Here is a 19,563-nt window from a genome sequence, read left to right as displayed (position 1 = left end):
ACTCTGTTTAATCAGGGCAGCTCCATTAGCAATGCCTGCCCCATGACTGGACTCTGTTTAATCAGGGCAGCTCCATTAGCAATGCCTGCCCCATGACTGGACTCTGTTTAATCAGGGCAGCTCCATTAGCAATGCCTGCCCCATGACTGGACTCTGTTTAATCAGGGCAGCTCCATTAGCAATGCCTGCCCCATGACTGGACTCTGTTTAATCAGGGCAGCTCCATTAGCAATGCCTGCCCCATGACTGGACTCGGTTCAGTCATGAGGCAGGTATTGAATGGCAGGTTATTGAATGCCAGGTTATTGTGGGGGAGTTTATACCGTCCATCGCTTACTGTGGGTGAAGCACAGTAACACAAACGTGCCCGTTCTAAGAGGTGGCGACTGGGTGCGTGGGTGTGTCATTATATATATATATATATATATATATATATATATATATGATTTTTGAGACGCTTCTCCGTACGTAGAGGGTGCGATGGTCAAATACTGTACTGTACAGAGAACAATGATAATAAATACTGTATAGACAACAATGATAATAAATACTGTATAGACAACAATGATAAGGACTCCAAACGGAATGAACAGACCCCAGAAGCACTCCCAATGACTGCAAACATCCTACAAGGAAGAGAAGCTCCAACACATCCAGGGTCATTGTGGTCTGTCGCTCTCCCCACAGGTTCATTTTCTGCAGTTCATTTTTGCACCTGCTTTGCTCTCTATACAGGTTTGTATATAACAGGACAGGCTATTGGAGTGACTGGTCAATTCCAATACTCATCACGACCGCGGCTGCCTTTTCCTACGTTACTTTTTTACTGGTAAGTTTCTTTCCTAATTCATCCTTTTACTGGGGTTTCAAGCGTCCTGTTTGAGGCAGATTGGAGGAGTCAGGACTCAAGTTATTATTCTAATAATAATCTGCTCCTGACAACCCCTCTGCCTCTCGAGCAGAGACTGGCAGCTGTGCCTCGTTACTATTACTGCTCGTTCTGTGATGTGAGCCATTATCATTTCACTTTTCACTGGAGACGCATTGAACCCAGGCTAGCCCACTGCACCTCCTCACAACTTACTGGAGGCATTAATATGTGTTCTAGCAGCCGAAGAAAACAAAGTGCTGCATGAAAACGTGAATGCGGAGTTGGTGGAGCGCACCTCAGGGCGGTGCAGCACTTGATGTTACATTTCCTGAGGCTCGTGAGCGCAGTGCCTGGGGCATGCTCTTCAGCCAGCCAGCTGTGAACATGCTGCGCCCGGCTTCTTATTAACAAGGGCATTGTGCGCTTCTGTTTTGCAGATTCTAGCACTGTGTCACACAGCAGTGGGACAACAGATGAACCTGCACTGGCTGCACAAGGTAATTCAGAGCAGCGTGGATATTCTACTGCATGTCTCCCAGGCTTCCTGGCTGTGCACGCCCAGTGTGTGCACGATGGAAACCCAAATCCGCTCTTCATTTCCATCTTAAGGCATTTACTCCCATCCTGCTTCCATGACAAGAAGATATTCTGATTTCTTGTAAAGTGAGTTTCAGTAAATGTCAGCGTGGGAGCAGTATCAGGAGGATTACAGAGAGATTTTTACAAGAAGTTCATTGTTTGTGGTGTTTGTTTCACACCTTTTGTCTGAGTGGTGTTCTTTGCCTCATAGCGGTCTCTTTCCCTTCAGTTTGCAGTGACAGTCACACTGGTAGTTACTGTGATCTCAGTGATCTCTATGGAGCAGCTCTGGGGAGAGGAATGGGACATTCTGCTTCTCTCATTCCAGGTGAGTGTGAGCCTGCATGCTTACAATATGTGATGGCTTGGTGATCGGAATGCACAAGAATCAGAGAGAGCGAGGAAAGGGCTTATTTGCTGTAGCATTATGTGTTGTTTTATGTTGATCCCCCCCACTTTACAGAGTTTAACCCAGAGACATTAGCTGGCATGCTGTAATGTTTTGATTTGCTTTCTGAAGTACTGGCTAGGTGTTGGTGATGTTCTTGTCTCCCCATCGACTGTGCAGCAGTAACACTGCAGAACTCCCCCACGCTAGGAGATCCCTGTACGCCCGCTTGCTCTCGGAAGGCATTCTAAACACTCCACTGAACTGCCTGTTTGTTTCTGTTTCTAGGCTACAGGTCCATTCTTGCACTTAGGAGCTCTAGCAGCCATTACCCTGCTGGCCTGGCTTGTAGCTGGGCAGTTTGCACGAGCAGAAAAAAACAGTAAGTAAAAAGTCTCTTCTGTGTTCATAGAAACCCTCGCTAATCTGGACCATTCAACAAAAGCTCCAGTCCAGATTAGTGATTCTGATTGGTACCATTCTAAAAGTGCCTTGTGATAGCCCTGTGCATGAAGCATACAGACAGCAACACATGTTTTGCACAATCGTCACACAGAACTGTGATGTTGAAATTCCTACAGCTGTTGTTCTCAGCCAGCGCTGCATTATGACAGCATGATTCAGATTAGCCAGAGTCTACTGTACTTGTATACAGTGTCTCATCTGTATAAAACCACAGCAGTTTGAATGAGGGCCGTGGCTCACATAGCTGACAGTGTCATGTATAGGAGGTATTACACTGTGGGTGTTTGGAGCTGGCAGTGTCATGTATAAAGAGTTATTACACACTGTGGGTGTTTGGAGCTGACAGTGACATGTATAAGGAGTTATTACACACTGTGGGTGTTTGGAGCTGGCAGTGACATGTATAAGGAGTTATTACACACTGTGGGTGTTTGGAGCTGACAGTGACATGTATAAGGAGTTATTACACACTGTGGGTGTTTGGAGCTGGCAGTGACATGTATAAGGAGTTATTACACACTGTGGGTGTTTGGAGCTGGCAGTGACATGTATAAGGAGTTATTACACACTGTGGGTGTTTGGAGCTGGCAGTGACATGTATAAGGAGTTATTACACTGTGGGTGTTTGGAGCTGGCAGTGACATGTATAAGGAGTTATTACACACTGTGGGTGTTTGGAGCTGGCAGTGACATGTATAAGGAGTTATTACACACTGTGGGTGTTTGGAGCTGGCAGTGACATGTATAAGGAGTTATTACACACTGTGGGTGTTTGGAGCTGGCAGTGTCATGTATAAGGAGTTATTACACACTGTGGGTGTTTGGAGCTGGCAGTGACATGTATAAGGAGTTATTACACACTGTGGGTGTTTGGAGCTGGCAGTGACATGTATAAGGAGTTATTACACACTGTGGGTGTTTGGAGCTGGCAGTGACATGTATAAGGAGTTATTACACACTGTGGGTGTTTGGAGCTGGCAGTGACATGTATAAGGAGTTATTACACACTGTGGGTGTTTGGAGCTGGCAGTGACATGTATAAGGAGTTATTACACACTGTGGGTGTTTGGAGCTGGCAGTGACATGTATAAGGAGTTATTACACACTGTGGGTGTTTGGAGCTGGCAGTGACATGTATAAGGAGTTATTACACACTGTGGGTGTTTGGACAGTGACATGTATAAGGAGTTATTACACACTGTGGGTGTTTGGAGCTGGCAGTGTCATGTATAAGGAGTTATTACACACTGTGGGTGTTTGGAGCTGGCAGTGACATGTATAAGGAGTTATTACACACTGTGGGTGTTTGGAGCTGGCAGTGACATGTATAAGGAGTTATTACACACTGTGGGTGTTTGGAGCTGGCAGTGACATGTATAAGGAGTTATTACACACTGTGGGTGTTTGGAGCTGGCAGTGACATGTATAAGGAGTTATTACACACTGTGGGTGTTTGGAGCTGGCAGTGACATGTATAAGGAGTTATTACACACTGTGGGTGTTTGGAGCTGGCAGTGACATGTATAAGGAGTTATTACACACTGTGGGTGTTTGGAGCTGGCAGTGACATGTATAAGGAGTTATTACACACTGTGGGTGTTTGGAGCTGTGACATGTATAAGGAGTTATTACACACTGTGGGTGTTTGGAGCTGGCAGTGTCATGTATAAGGAGTTATTACACACTGTGGGTGTTTGGAGCTGGCAGTGACATGTATAAGGAGTTATTACACACTGTGGGTGTTTGGAGCTGGCAGTGTCATGTATAAGGAGTTATTACACACTGTGGGTGTTTGGACACATGTATAAGGAGTTATTACACACTGTTGGTGTTTGGAGCTGGCAGTGACATGTATAAGGAGTTATTACACACTGTGGGTGTTTGGAGCTGGCAGTGTCATGTATAAGGAGTTATTACACACTGTGGGTGTTTGGAGCTGGCAGTGACATGTATAAGGAGTTATTACACACTGGGTGTTTGGAGCTGGCAGTGTCATGTATAAGGAGTTATTACACACTGTGGGTGTTTGGAGCTGGCAGTGTCATGTATAAGGAGTTATTACACACTGGGTGTTTGGAGCTGGCAGTGACATGTATAAGGAGTTATTACACACTGTGGGTGTTTGGAGCTGGCAGTGACATGTATAAGGAGTTATTACACACTGTGGGTGTTTGGAGCTGGCAGTGACATGTATAAGGAGTTATTACACACTGTGGGTGTTTGGAGCTGGCAGTGACATGTATAAGGAGTTATTACACACTGTGGGTGTTTTGGCAGTGTCTAAGGAGTTATTACACACTGTGGGTGTTTGGAGCTGGCAGTGACATGTATAAGGAGTTATTACACACTGGGTGTTTGGAGCTGGCAGTGACATGTATAAGGAGTTATTACACACTGTGGGTGTTTGGAGCTGGCAGTGACATGTATAAGGAGTTATTACACACTGTGGGTGTTTGGAGCTGGCAGTGACATGTATAAGGAGTTATTACACACTGTGGGTGTTTGGAGCTGGCAGTGTCATGTATAAGGAGTTATTACACACTGTGGGTGTTTGGAGCTGGCAGTGTCATGTATAAGGAGTTATTACACACTGTGGGTGTTCTCTCTCTCTCTCTCTCTCTCTCTCTCTCTCTCTCAGGTTTCCAGGCTGTTTTACTCCTCACATATCTGACAGTTTTAACAGCACTTTACCTGGTTCCTCTGTCGATCACCTCACCATGTTTAATGGAGAAGAGCAACCTTGGACCAAAACCAGCCATCATCGGCCATCAGGGCGCCCCAATGGTACGCAGTGTCCCTGAACTGTGCAGACAAGCCCCAATGGTACGCAGTGACCCTGAACTGTGCAGACAAGCCCCAATGGTACGCAGTGACCCTGAACTGTGCAGAAAAGCCCCAGTGGTACGCAGTGACCCTGAACTGTGCAGACAAGCCCCAATGGTACGCAGTGACCCTGAACTGTGCAGACAAGAAATTAAGTGGAGATAGATTTAGGACAGGGGGAAGGGGAGTCTTCTTCACACAGAGTGGTGATGGGATGGAATGGGCTGCCTAGTCATGTTGTTGAAGGAGACACTTCTTCACACAGAGAGTGGTGAGGGGATGGAATGGGCTGCCTAGTCATGGTGTTGAAGGAGACTCTTCTTCACACAGAGAGTGGTGAGGGGATGGAATGGGCTGCCTAGTCGTGTTGTTGAAGGAGACTCTTCTTCCATACAGACTGCCAGAAAAACATGCTTAATATGAGCTATTCCAGATACAAATCTTAGTCCAGTAAACAGCACCTTTTTGATTTATTCTGATTTTGTAGATGGTTGATTAATACAATCAGTCAGAACTGCTAAACTTTTCTATTGAAGTGCTACAAATGAAATGGAAGCACACTCATTTTAAACCTGCAAAGTAATGAACTGGATGTGCTGAAAACAGCATAGTCTTAATTGCAACTGTAATTGAGAAACCATGCATAATAAATTCAGTTATTGTAGCTAGACGGTGGCTTGAATGGCGCCAAACGTACACTTGCTAAACAATCCAGCTGCTTAATGTCCAATACATTGATTTATTAGTTGTGTATTGTGAGGGTCTGGAACCATCTCCCCAGTAATGTTGAAGCTGACACCCTGGGATCCTTCAACAAGCTTCTGGGATGAATAAGCTACTAACAACCAAACGAGGAAGATGGGCCGAATGGCCTCCTCTCGTTTGTGAACTTTCTTAAGTCTGCTTGGCTGCAGTCTTACTCAGATGGAAAATAAGTCTATTTCCCTGGATAAGGACTGACTGGGAGCCTGTGCTGTCACCCTCGGGCTCTCAGCAACAGATTACAGAAATCACCCCCCCCTCCCCTCGCTGGCTGGCACTTTGACTCCTCCCGGGTGCGAGCAGCTGGCAGGATGCAGAGCTCCCTCCTGAAACTCCAGGGGCAGCGGGCATCTAGTCTGTCATCGGCCGCCTGTCATTACCAGAAGTGCCTCCACTAGCAGAACGACACATGCACAGCCTCATTGTATATCAGGGATGGAAATAAGACTCCTATTGCACAGCAGTTTCACCCATTCCAAGCAGTAATTCGAGCCGTAGTGTGCAGGTAACAAGCTCAGGTGTGTCTTATTAAACACCTAGTAAAACCAGGAATGGATCAAACGGCTCTGCACCAGGAGTCTTTTTTCCATCCCTGTATGTCTGTCAGCTTCTTCCTGTGCTTCCTGATAAAGTCAAACACACACGGTCCTGATGAGGTCTTTTGCATCATTACGGAGTTAAAATGACTGATAATTTAAAATGCGTGGAAATGTTAATTACAGCAGAGCGTACAGGGATCGCAACAGTTTTCATTTCTGTTTCCTTTTTCATTTCATTTTGTTCTTAAGCTGGCTCCAGAAAACACTCTGATGTCGTTCCAGAAGGCTATAGAACAGGCGGCCAGTGGGCTTTACACTGACGTCACAATCAGGTAACAAGACTGTTTGCAGTGGCTTGAAAGTGGGCTGCTCTGAAGCTGAGGGAACACAAAGCCACTTTGTGACTTGGAACTTGGTTTCAGGAGACTAGGTTTCAGGCCACTGCAAAGCTGTGGGGTTTCATACTGCAAAGCTGCCTCAAGCTAGGTCTCCCAGTCTCCTGGGACCAGGTTTCAAGCCACTGTTCCTGAAAAGTGCCTTTGTGTTCCCTCAGCTAAGACGCTGAGCAGGGGGTGGGGGGTAAGTGTGGATGCCAGACTGGGGGTGCTGATAAGAAATCTTGAAGCAAAGAATAGCGTTCAGTGCAGAGTGGGTGGAACCTTGAGGTCTGTGTTAGATTGAGGAGTCATGCTGAGCGTCTGTGCACAGCGTCTAGCAGCTTGTATTACAATCCCCACTCTCCAGGCCACTCTGAAAGGATAGTGATGGTGATGCACGCTGCAGTGGCTGGGAAACGTGCCTGCGCACATTGCATTGCTGGCATACTCCAGAGCCCTCTCGCTATAGGATTTAAATGGCAAGTGGTCTGAGTTTTAAATGGGATTGTGATTTAATATGAATAATAAAACAGTGCATGTACACTGAAGAGATATTCCTGTTCTGCTGTGGTATATTAGATATATCCTTTGTTTGATTATATTAAGAGACTGACGTTCTATTTCAAGTACCCTGGTTTGATGAGGCTTCAGATTATCGTGCACTACACCTTGGACCATGCCAGGCTTTGTGTAGAACCCCCAGTTGCCGAGGTAACAGTACAGCACAGTTTCCACAGTGACCTCTAGTGGACACGTCCCTTCACTGCAGACCCATGATGCATTGTAAAGGCAGCTGTGTGCTTTCTTCCCTCAGCCACGATGGAGTCCCCTTCCTAATGCACGACAACACTCTGCGCAGGACAACGGACGTGGAGAAGCTGTTTCCAGAGAGAGTGGGTCAGGACTCCTCCATGTTCAACTGGACTGATCTGCAGGCACTCAACGCAGGGCAGTGGTTCCTCAAGGTATCCAGTGCTATGTAGACCAAATCTACAGCGTGGGGATCAGGGTTGCATTGTACTGTGAGACCAGCTTAGATTCATTATACTGTGAAGACCAGCGTAGATTCATTATACTGTGAACATGCACGTAGATTCATTATACTGTGAACATGCACGTAGATTCATTATACTGTGAACATGCACGTAGATTCATTATACTGTGAACATGCATGTAGATTCATTATACTGTGAACTTGCATGTAGATTCATTATACTGTGAAGACCAGCGTAGATTCATTATACTGTGAACATGCACGTAGATTCGTTATACTGTGAACATGCACGTAGATTCGTTATACTGTGAACATGCACGTAGATTCGTTATACTGTGAACATGCACGTAGATTCGTTATACTGTGAACATGCACGTAGATTCGTTATACTGTGAACATGCACGTAGATTTCATTACTGTACACAGGAGCACAGTTACTAATACTAATGACAGTGCCGCCTCGTGGGCCTGTTATCTTTATTTCCTAGGATGACCCGTTCTGGACTGTATCGTCGCTCTCGGAGGCGGATTGGGCCCTCGCTGGAAACCAGTCTGTTTGCACCCTGAGTGAAGTACTGCAGCTGGCAGAGAATAGCAGCAAATCCATCCTGTTCAACGTGAGGAGGCCTCCCCCAGAGCACCCACACCGAGAGAGCTGGATCAATGTGACCCTGCACACAGTGCTGCAGTCTGGAGTCCAGCAGCAACATGTGAGTCACTGTGCTGCTCAGTGAGATTCCAGTCCTATCATTCCAGCCTGGCTGGGTTCAGATCCAGAATGCTTGATGTTCCTGAGAGAGCTGGATCAATGTGACCCTGCACACAGTGCTGCAGTCTGGAGTCCAGCAGCAATACGTGAGTCACTGTGCTGCTCAGATTCCAGTCCTATCATTCCAGCCTGGCTGGGTTCAGATCCAGAGTGCTTGATGTTCCTGAGAGAGCTGGATCAATGTGACCCTGCACACAGTGCTGCAGTCTGGAGTCCAGCAGCAACACATGAGTCACTGTGCTGCTCAATGAGATTCCAGTCCTTTCATTACCAATCCCATTAATAAAACACAAGGACCAGGCTAGGATCAAGTGAGACAAGCTGTCCAGAAAAAGCATGTCTTCTGCAAGAACTACTAAATGCAAGGATAAGCAAAGGTTGCATGCATGCCTGCACAAAACATCATCCTTGCAATGTTTTTTTTTTTCAAGTCAGGTTCAGATCTTACGTATTCCTTGTGTGATCCCTTGCATCGTACAAGCAGACGCTTTTTCCTGCATTTATTGTTGTACAAGGAATGTTTGGAATCCTTCCTTATCATTATGCAATCCTTGCATAGTTCTTGCATGTCTTGCTTGATCCGTGACTCTGGTTGAACTGTATACTGAGACATTAATGGACATTCCAGTTGTTTTCACAGACAAGGTAAGTGTACAAATTCAGTGCTGCTTTCTGACCAATGCTAGTTCCCTGTTTCATGGAGCATCAATCAGTCATACCTCCAGACCCAGTAAGAGTGTTACCAGCTTATACTAACATTCTCTAAACCCGTGAAGCTGGAAAGCTTGGCCCTGTTTTTCAGCAGCAGTTTGTTTTTCAGCAGCAATTTGTTTTTCAGCTCTAGTTGTGCTCAGTTTCCAGTAGCTGCAGCTCTAGCTGTTCCTGTCTGTAATCCGCTGCTTCTCTGCGGTTTCCAGTAGCTGAAGCTCTAGCTGTTCCTGTCCGTAATCCGCTGCTTCTCTGCGGTTTCCAGTAGCTGCAGCTCTAGCTGTTCCTGTCTGTAATCCGCTGCTTCTCTGCGGTTTCCAGTAGCTGCAGCTCTAGCTGTTCCTGTCTGTAATCCGCTGCTTCTCTGCGGTTTCCAGTAGCTGCAGCTCTAGCTGTTCCTGTCTGTAATCCATTGCTTCTCTGCGGTTTCCAGTAGCTGCAGCTCTAGCTGTTCCTGTCTGTAATCCATTGCTTCTCTGCAGTTTCCAGTAGCTGCAGCTCTAGCTGTTCCTGTCTGTAATCCATTGCTTCTCTGCAGGTCATGTGGACTCCTGACACAGACAGGCAGCTGGTGAGGCAGAAGGCTCCGGGGTTCCAGCAGACCTCCACTGTCAAAAAGAGTGTGAAGATACTTCAGGAGGAAGGCATAGTCAGACTGAACCTGAGGTACAACCAAGCCAGCGCTCAGGAAATCAGGTACAGACCCAGACATGGCTTTATTTCTTTATATACTGTATGTATTTATAATGTTAGAAAAGTAAAAAGTGCGCTGAGAGCCATGAGGTGCAATTGACATTAACTGCTTTTAATTTGCGTTTTTTTTAACGCAAAGCACACGTCTTGCTTGTTTGGACCCTAAAGCTGAAGAGTGCTTGTGTTTGGTCTCAGGGACTCCAGAGAAGGGAACGTGAGCCTCACCCTGTTCACAGTGAGCGAGCCGTGGCTGTACTCAGTGCTGTGGTGCAGTGGAGTTCAGTCTGTCACCTCAGACGCGCCTCACATCCTCAGGAAGCTGCTTTATCCCATCTGGATCATGGTAAGAGACACGGTGACAAGGTGGCTTATCCTCCAGTCTGGGGATTGTTTTCTAGTTAGGGGTACAGATGGCACTGACATGGTGTAATTGTCTGTGTGTGGATTCCCAACCGCAAACATTTACTCCCCTGAAATATTTACAAAAAAAATGAATTTACTAGCCAGGTGCTTTTTACTGAAGTGAATGTAGTGCTGAAGTGTTCATTCTTGGCGTCTGTAGAAAGCTGTGTATGAATAGCAGCAGCATTGCTGTTATATTGTGTCGTGTTAGTGATGAATGCCTGCACTGTACATGCTTTAGATTCGCTCATTTATTGACTTTCTCAGGGCATTTCAATCTGACAGCATGTTCGGCATCTGGAACAGATCCCTGATGTGAATGCATTGTCTCAATGGGGTTGGGAAGTCTGAATAAATGGACTTTGGTCACTTTTTTGCTAATTACATTTTGTGAGTCTCTGTTGATTTGTTCAAATCAAAGCGATCCCAAACTGCCAGTGTCTGTTCATTGGTAAAAAAGCGCCCCTCTTTGCTGCTTGCTCTCCTGCAAGTATGACAGCATTCCTTAGGCTCCCTTGTGACTGTGAATAGCTCATCCTAATTTAAAAGTCTGTTTTGCTCTAATGAGGTAAACTCCTTCAGTTCGGTACAGAATATAAAGCCGATGACATGTCTCTGTGTGTTTTGTTGGTTTTGGCGCCTCTAGTGGTTAGCCAGTGCTCCTGCAGCCCTCTTTTCCGCTCTCCTTTTCAGCCTCCAGACGAATACAAGCTGCTCTGGATCACAGCGGATGTCATTTCTTTTATTGTAATAATAGGAGTTTTTGTGCTGCAGAAGTAAGTACCACTCTTCATTGTATCCTTAACTTTATTGACTTGCAGTGCACTGTACATAGAGACCGTCTCTCACAAAGGCCACTCCTGATAACATGACTGTGACTGGCAGATGCCACAGCCCTGCATTATTACCCGTTGACTCCAGCGAGCGCTTTGCTGCCTGTCCCAGTTATAGGAATGAAAGATAGATATATTATTAGTGTTACTATTGTTATCAGAAGGTGTGCTAGCAGAGGAGATTCCCTCATTGCCGCTGATGTCCTGATCCAGTATATCTGTGAATACTGATTAGGAATGTACAATAGTGTCCTGCAGGACTTGCACAGTGCTGCGGGTGAAGGATTGCTCACATGGGCTCTAACACTAGGAAGTAAAAAACATTTAGTTTTGTGGTGATGAGTTTGCAGCATTCCTGAAATCCATATACAAGTATTCTGGAATGAAGAATAACAGGGTTATAGATATATCTGTTAAGCATTTTAAAATGAGTGTGTGCGTGCGTGCGTGTGAGTGTGTGTGTGTGTGTGTGTGTGTGTGTGTGTTGGTGATGTGTGAGTGTGTGTGTGTGTGAGTGTTGGTGATGTGTGTGTGTGTGTTCTATATATTTATATATATATATATATATATATATATATAAACGCAGTAGGTTGACCTATACTTTCTATTGTCCGAGGGGCTGTCAGCTTTTTTGATCAATGTGTTAACCCTCCTGCTCTCAGCTGACTGGGGTGATATTTCATCCCTTCAATACGTGACGTTCCCAGCACAGACTTCCTGAGCCCCAGTGGAGTCCCGCAGCGTGTTGGAGCGAGCAATGCAGTGACTGGGATGGCCCAGTGAAGCTCCTCCTGTTCATGACAGGGCCTTCTGAGTACACCGCTGCTGGGGACCATCGAAGCCCAGGTCAAAGCAAGGATGCTCCCCTAACTGGTATTCTGAATCCTGGGAACATCCCCAGCCAATCGGACGCTCCGTCCCCTCCGATTCTAAGAGGATGTAGCCCTGTAGTATAATGTCTGTGCACTGAGGAGCGTTCACACTGCTGGGCTGGGCATTGTCATGCTAGCAGCCGCTCCGAGTCTCGTCCTGCTGAGCTTGTGACAGACCTGTCACTTTCCAAAGAGGATGACAGTGCAATATGTACCATACAGGACTGGATCTGCTGCTAGGGAGTCACTGTGGAGGACAGTGCAAGTGCTGCATGGACAGGGGGTACTGGAAGCATAGTGCTTGTTGAATGGTGGCTACCAGTTTCCCTCATTAGGCTGTTAGATTAGCAGTCTTTGCCAGATAGGGATGTTGAAAGGCCGACCCCTGCAGGAGAAAGGATGTCCCATCAATCAGTGTTATTAACAAACTATCAGGCTGATGGGAGGGCAGCAGAGAGAGCCAGGGGATCAACCAACGCTACAGCTAGGGAAACACAAACTGCTGGAGTCGATGAAGAGGCTGCAGCCACAGCCTGCAGTGAGGGCTCCATTTCAAATAAACCCATCCGAATGAAAACTGTGATTTCAAATATTTACAGCAACACTTTACATGAAGTACCCCCTGGGATGGGGGTAGGGGTAGGGTAGGGATATATCATGCTGTAGTTCAGCAAGCCCTGCAGTCTGTGTGGAAGCACAGTCAGTGTATGGTAGGGGTAGGGTGGGGTAGGGTAGGGTAGGGTAGGGATATATCATGCTGTAGTTCAGTAAGCCCTGCAGTCTGTGTGGAAGCACAGTGTATGGTAGGGGTAGGGTAGGGTAGGATAGGGTAGGGTAGGGTAGGGATATATCATGATGTAGTTCAGTAAGCAGCCCTGCAGTCTGTGTGGAAGCACAGTGTATGGTAGGGGTAGGGTGGGGTAGGGTAGGGTAGTGGAGGGATATATCATGATGTAGTTCAGTAAGCAGCCCTGCAGTCTGTGTGGAAGCACAGTGTATGGTAGGGGTAGGGTGGGGTAGGGTAGGGTAGGGTAGTGGAGGGATATATCATGCTGTAGTTCAGTAAGCAGCCCTGCAGTCTGTGTGGAAGCACAGTGTATGGTAGGGGTAGGGTAGGGTAGGGTAGTGGAGGGATATATCATGATGTAGTTCAGTAAGCAGCCCTGCAGTCTGTGTGGAAGCACAGTCAGTGTATGGTAGGGGTGGGGTAGGGTAGGGTAGGGTAGGGTAGGGATATATCATGCTGTAGTTCAGTAAGCAGCCCTGCAGTCTGTGTGGAAGCACAGTGTATGGTAGGGGTAGGGTGGGGTAGGGTAGGGTAGGGTAGGGATATATCATGATGTAGTTCAGTAAGCAGCCCTGCAGTCTGTGTGGAAGCACAGTGTATGGTAGGGGTAGGGTGGGGTAGGGTAGGGTAGTGGAGGGATATATCATGCTGTAGTTCAGTAAGCAGCCCTGCAGTCTGTGTGGAAGCACAGTCAGTGTATGGTAGGGGTAGGGTGGGGTAGGGTAGGGTAGTGGAGGGATATATCATGATGTAGTTCAGTAAGCAGCCCTGCAGTCTGTGTGGAAGCACACAGTGTATGGTAGGGGTAGGGTGGGGTAGGGTAGGGTAGGGTAGGGAGGGATATATCATGATGTAGTTCAGTAAGCAGCCCTGCAGTCTGTGTGGAAGCACAGTGTATGGTAGGGGTAGGGTGGGGTAGGGTAGGGTAGGGTAGTGGAGGGATATATCATGATGTAGTTCAGTAAGCAGCCCTGCAGTCTGTGTGGAAGCACAGTGTATGGTAGGGGTAGGGTGGGGTAGGGTAGGGTAGGGTAGTGGAGGGATATATCATGCTGTAGTTCAGTAAGCAGCCCTGCAGTCTGTGTGGAAGCACAGTGTTGAGGAGCTGAAACAGCTGAATAAGGAACTTGAACTGACTTCTCTTCTCTTCTCGCCTTGTTTTGTGTTTTTTTTCCTTTCTTCTCTGACTGGTGTGCATGCTCCTCTTCTGTGCTGCATTCTGGCATCTCACAGCTATCACATGATCAGGTAACTGACGCCTCTCTACCCATGATGCTCTCTCCCTCCCTCTCTCTCTCGCTCTCTCTCTCTCTCTCGCTCTCTCCCTTTCTCTAACTTTCTCTAACTCTCTCCTCTCCGTTTAACTCTAACTTTGAAAGGTCGTATTGCAGCCTGGTTGTACTAAACTGTGAGTTTTTTCAAACGATATCAACAATGTTTATTAACACTTTCAACAAGATAGACCGATGCATCAATATATAATCTGTATAGACTGAGTGACCAGTCCAGACCAATTCATCAATATATAATCTGTAAGGACTGAGTGACCAGTCCAGACTGATGCATCAATATATAATCTGTAAGGACTGAGTGACCAGTCCAGACTGATGCATCAATATATAATCTGTATAGACTGAGTGACCAGTCCAGACCGATTCATCAATATATAATCTGTATAGACTGAGTGACCAGTCCAGACTGATGCATCAATATATAATCTGTATAGACTGAGTGACCAGTCCAGGCTGATGCATCAATATATAATCTGTATAGACTGAGTGACCAGTCCAGACCAATTCATCAATATATAATCTGTAAGGACTGAGTGACCAGTCCATCAATATATAATCTGTAAGGACTGAGTGACCACAGACAATTCATCAATATATAATCTGTAAGGACTGAGTGACCAGTCCAGACCAATTCATCAATATATAATCTGTATAGACTGAGTGACCAGTCCAGACCAATTCATCAATATATAATCTGTATAGACTGAGTGACCAGTCCAGACCGATGCATCAATATATAATCTGTATAGACTGAGTGACCAGTCCAGACCGATGCATCAATATATAATCTGTATAGACTGAGTGACCAGTCCAGACCGATGCATCAATATATAATCTGTATAGACTGAGTGACCAGTCCAGACCGATGCATCAATATATAATCTGTAAGGACTGAGTGACCAGTCCAGACTGATGCATCAATATATAATCTGTATAGACTGAGTGACCAGTCCAGACCGATGCATCAATATATAATCTGTATAGACTGAGTGACCAGTCCAGACCGATGCATCAATATATAATCTGTATAGACTGAGTGACCAGTCCAGACCGATGCATCAATATATAATCTGTATAGACTGAGTGACCAGTCCAGACCGATGCATCAATATATATATCTAGAAGGACTGAATGTCCAGTCCATGATCAGATGAGCATTGAGTGTCATTGAGTCTGAACCTCGCATTGACAGTGAATGACTGCCTTGATTAATCAGTATGATGTATTTGTTTTAGAGCAGTCTGCCCCAGTTGAACCGCGACTCACTGAAACATTTCCAATCTTTTACGTCTTAGTAAAGGACTGAGGAAACGCTGTATTCATCTACGCTCGGCATCTTAAAACTAGATAACGAATGAACTGCTGTTCTTATCAGCTCTGAGAACAAAGGGGGCGTCACTGAAACATTTGAAAGGGTATTTTGTGGTCTTTACATTCCAAATAGAATATGCTGAATTGTTATCAGCAGTGTCCAGACTTTGTCAGTGCAGTAAAGGGCATGTTAAACATGGCCAGCCTGAAAGGTGGTGGGATGGCAGTGTGTGAACGGAAATGAAAAGGTTTTTTGTGCAAAGGGTCTGTTTCATTGTGCTTGGTGGTGATCGTGTGTTTCATGTTTCTTATTGATTGTTCATGGCACACACTCACTGACCTTGCTGAGGTTACGTTTATGATGGTGGTTCTGTTGGCTGCAGTTCAGAGATGTTGAATCTACAGCATGACAACAATATGACACATTGCATGATGTGCTATACACAGAGTATATGCCTTGGATAAGTGTGTACACTTTCAAAGGAACATGTTAGACATGAAGCCTCATGTGTGGTGGGCCTCATTTCTGTGAGATGCATCATGAAGTGATATTGGTGGGTAGATGGCATGATGTACTTGGAGAGAAGTTACCTGTTTTCATCCAGGGATGCATGTGCTTCACGTCTAGCAGCAGTATCAGAGCTCTGCAGTGTGGGGAATGGAAAGGTGCAGTTTATTTATTTATTTATTTATTTACTTACTCTCCATACGAGATTGACATGCCTAATGCAGGCTGCTATTGACACAGCTGTTCTATATGCAGGCTGCTATTGACACAGCTGTTCTATATGCAGGCTGCTATTGACACAGCTGTTCTATATGCAGGCTCCTGTTGACACAGCTGTTCTATATGCAGGCTGCTATTGACACAGCTGTTCTATATGCAGGCTGCTATTGACACAGCTGTTCTGTGCAGGCTGCTATTGACACAGCTGTTATGTTTCAGATGGCGTCTGGGAAGCATAAGGAGCTACAATCCTGAGCAGATCATGCTGAGCGCTGCAGTGCGCAGGTCAAGCCGAGAAGTGAACATCATGAAGGAGAAGCTCATCTTTTCAGGTACCCCCTCGCAGTCAGAACAGCCCTGGTATCTATAGGGGAGGAAGCAAGTGTGTACAGAGCTCTCCCAACAAATAGAGTGTGACAGAGAATCCACCGATAGGTGTGACAGAGAATCCACTGATAAGTGTGTCAGACCGACAGACAGAATCAGTTTCAGGCTCCCTTGAGAAACATATCGAAACATACAACATACAACATATCGAAACATTCGGCAACTGGCTGTTTGAGCTATATATATATATATATATATATATATATATATATATATATATATATATATATATATATATATATATATATATATATTTTTTTTTTTTTTTTTTTTTTTTCTTAATAAATAGTTTGACTCTAAAATGAATGTAGAAATGGCAAAGACTGTGAGTCCCCACAGCGGAATGGGCAGTAGCCTCTGATTGGCTGATTCCTGGGAGTGCTGACTCTCCTTTTCTTTGTTCCAGAAGTGAATAACGGTCTTGGCAGTGCAGAGGAGCTGTCCCTGTACTCTGCGAATGGGTATGAAGGCTACACTAACGAAGCAATCACACCCAGAGACCAGCAGCACAATGCCAGGATGCAAACCAACTACGCACAGAAAACCCTTTAAACTGCACCCTGCACCCTGCCGGACCACGAACCAATGGGACTGTGTTTCTTTCCATAGACTACTGCCTCTTCTCACACGTCCTTGTCGATTGACAGGTTGATGCTGTTGCTGGTTTTGTTGAAGATGTGTTTTGTAACAGGAAAGTCAGACAGCGTCCTTGTAGTTTGGGTTTGTTGAACCTGCAGTGATCGACGGAAACACGGACTGTGAAAAGATGTGCTGGCAGCATCAAAACACATGATGTGGGAGAGGGGGGTTCTGGTGGGTGTGGGAGAGGGGGGTTCTGGTGGATGTGGGAGAGGGGGGTTCTGGTGGGTGTGGGAGAGGGGGGTTCTGGTGGGTGTTGTTGTCAAATGATTGACTTACTTTTTTTATGTTTTGGTTTGACAATAAAGATAGTTTATTCAGAAGATATAGAATATACTGTAGTAGCCAAGTAGCCTTTTAGACCCTGTCCTCACTACATACCGACCTGCAGAACCACACTCAAAACCGCTCTCATTAATCCAGCTCAAAGCGTCCACACTGAACTGAACCCTTTCATGTTTAGTCCAGTGTAATGCTTCCACACACTATTAGAATAGTTTGTTTACAGTTCCTAGCAGCGCAATGAACAGTGGAAAAGAGTATGACAGTATCCCATCATGCACTGTATTTGATTTTAAAATAATGTGTTATGCTTCATATTAATAGAGGTTTATATTGCTAAAAAGAAATAAAACAACTGAATGCGAACACTGACGCACACAGGCACGCACAGGCATGCTCGCACACACAGGCACGCACGCACGCACACAGGCACACACACAGCTTGAAATTTTGGGGTTTTATGTTTAATCAGGTGACATCCCTTTAAAACAAACTGAACTGATTCTGTTTTCATAAACTCAGGAAAAAAGCTGTAAATTACAATCCAATCCTTGTTTTTACCTTCACATCTTGCCCAGCCTAGTTCTTGTCCCCTTAATATTATTTCAAACAGAGCTGACCAATGCCGTGACCCGCTCGCCCGACCCTGTTCTCACTCTCAGTTCATGTTTCCTCGAATGTATCCTCGTGCTTTTGTTATTTTCCTCACTAGTTTAACAGACATGTCCTGTCCTGAATGCATAACAAAGCATTCTGGGATATTGGAGGATACACAAAAAATGTAGTTGGGTATTCCAGCCCCCCCACTTGTGACAAACCGCCCTGCTGATGTGATCTAATTAGATGTGGACTCGAGACGAGCCGAGGGGTCTGGAGTCCGGTTCTCAGTGTGGACGCTAACCCGTTTAGCACTTTTAACCCAGTTTAAAGGCATAGTGTGGACAGGGCTTTAGTTATTTATGTGTGTAGATATGGACATATGTACGTGTATATTTATTGTGAATTTAGTTAGAAAACGTGGACTCAATAGGGGATGTGGCACATGATTGTAGTGATCCCCACAAGGAGTTGAATGCATGTTGTTTTACACAGTACGGAGGGGAGAGGGAGAGGTAACACTATAATGAAACTTCAGGATCGCTACACTGTACATCCCAGTGTGTTCCCAGTCACCCAGCTGTGTTTGAAATGTGAACGTGGGTTTGATTCTTTATTTCCAGGAGTGGATCCGCAGGAATATGTATTCTTCATGAAGTGAAAGTGTTGAGCTGTCCCATTCATAACTGTGTACTGAACCACGGGCCAGGACAATCCGACAGCACGGGTCTGTCTGTGAGGAGCTGTCCCATTCATAACTGTGTACTGAACCACGGGCCAGGACAATCCGACAGCACGGGTCTGTCTGTGAGGAGCTGTCCCATTCATAACTGTGTACTGAACCACGGGCCGGGGTCAGTCTGCCAGGATTTCAAGCCATCGATACGGTTCAAAGGGTTAAATTAACATCAAACAAGACAATCCAGTTTCTGAAACATGTCTGTGATCTGCTGTCTGAACGGGTTCAATTTGGAAACCAAACAGAGAGAGAGGCGCTCTGAATTAAAGGACAGGTTTATATGGAGTGGACTGGGTGGAATGTTAGACCTCATGTTATGTACCTTTGTATATCTGAGCAAAAAGAATTACAGTCAGCAGGTATCTGCCACTTACAGAATGACTGGCTGTTTCCTCCAATTACATGTTTTGTTCTGTTTTTTTGGGACACTCTTGTTTCTTTTGTATTTGTATGCTTTTTTGTGATACCAATGTGTGCAATAAATTATTTTCCAAGTTGAATTGGAGTCGGTTTGTGGAATCACACACGATGATCAATCTGCAGCTCGTGGGAGTGATGCTGGACCTGCCCAGGGAGGATCGTTCCTGTTAATCCTGCAGAGATACACCTTGCCAGTCTCACTCATTCAATACATAAACAGGACTGCTGAGGGTGAAGAGCACAGTTATAACAACACCGCACAGGGCGCAGTATATCAATACAGCTACTGTGTGCTTTTCAAACATGA

The 19,563-nt window shown here is 45.6% G+C and overlaps 1 protein-coding gene across 3 annotated transcripts; it reads left to right on the top strand.

The window, feature by feature from the left end:
• Positions 1–747: 747 nt before the first annotated feature.
• gdpd5b (glycerophosphodiester phosphodiesterase domain containing 5b) lies at positions 748–19,336 on the top strand. Of its 3 annotated transcripts, XM_041232731.1 has the most exons (13): positions 748–829; positions 1,309–1,368; positions 1,680–1,778; positions 2,127–2,220; positions 4,942–5,126; positions 6,677–6,759; positions 7,619–7,769; positions 8,287–8,508; positions 9,814–9,971; positions 10,164–10,311; positions 11,064–11,146; positions 16,412–16,524; positions 16,986–19,336. In XM_041232731.1, the coding sequence occupies exons 2-13, from the start codon at positions 1,345–1,347 to the stop codon at positions 17,129–17,131; spliced, it is 1,506 nt and encodes a 501-aa protein (XP_041088665.1). In that variant the 5' UTR covers positions 748–829; positions 1,309–1,344; the 3' UTR covers positions 17,132–19,336. The 3 variants fall into 3 exon arrangements, with proteins under 3 accessions (XP_041088665.1, XP_041088666.1, XP_041088668.1); XM_041232732.1 differs by lacking the exons at positions 16,412–16,524; positions 16,986–19,336 and adding an exon at positions 14,096–14,129; XM_041232734.1 differs by lacking the exons at positions 748–829; positions 1,309–1,368; positions 1,680–1,778; positions 2,127–2,220; positions 4,942–5,126 and adding exons at positions 5,153–5,243; positions 14,096–14,110.
• Positions 19,337–19,563: the final 227 nt, after the last annotated feature.

Source organism: Polyodon spathula, chromosome 30, assembly GCF_017654505.1.
Source record: "Polyodon spathula isolate WHYD16114869_AA chromosome 30, ASM1765450v1, whole genome shotgun sequence".
Lineage (NCBI taxonomy): Eukaryota > Metazoa > Chordata > Actinopteri > Acipenseriformes > Polyodontidae > Polyodon > Polyodon spathula.
The sequence above is the reverse complement of the archived record's forward strand: the minus strand, read 5'-3'. Positions and strand labels throughout refer to the sequence as shown.

Excerpts from the sequence above, each read along its gene's own strand:
- gdpd5b (XM_041232731.1), top strand. The coding sequence starts at position 1,345 with ATGAACCTGCACTGGCTGCACAAG. Across the intron at positions 8,509-9,813 it reads CTGGAGTCCAGCAGCAACAT|GTCATGTGGACTCCTGACAC; the intron begins GTGAGTCACTGT and ends GCTTCTCTGCAG. Across the intron at positions 16,525-16,985 it reads GGAGAAGCTCATCTTTTCAG|AAGTGAATAACGGTCTTGGC; the intron begins GTACCCCCTCGC and ends TCTTTGTTCCAG.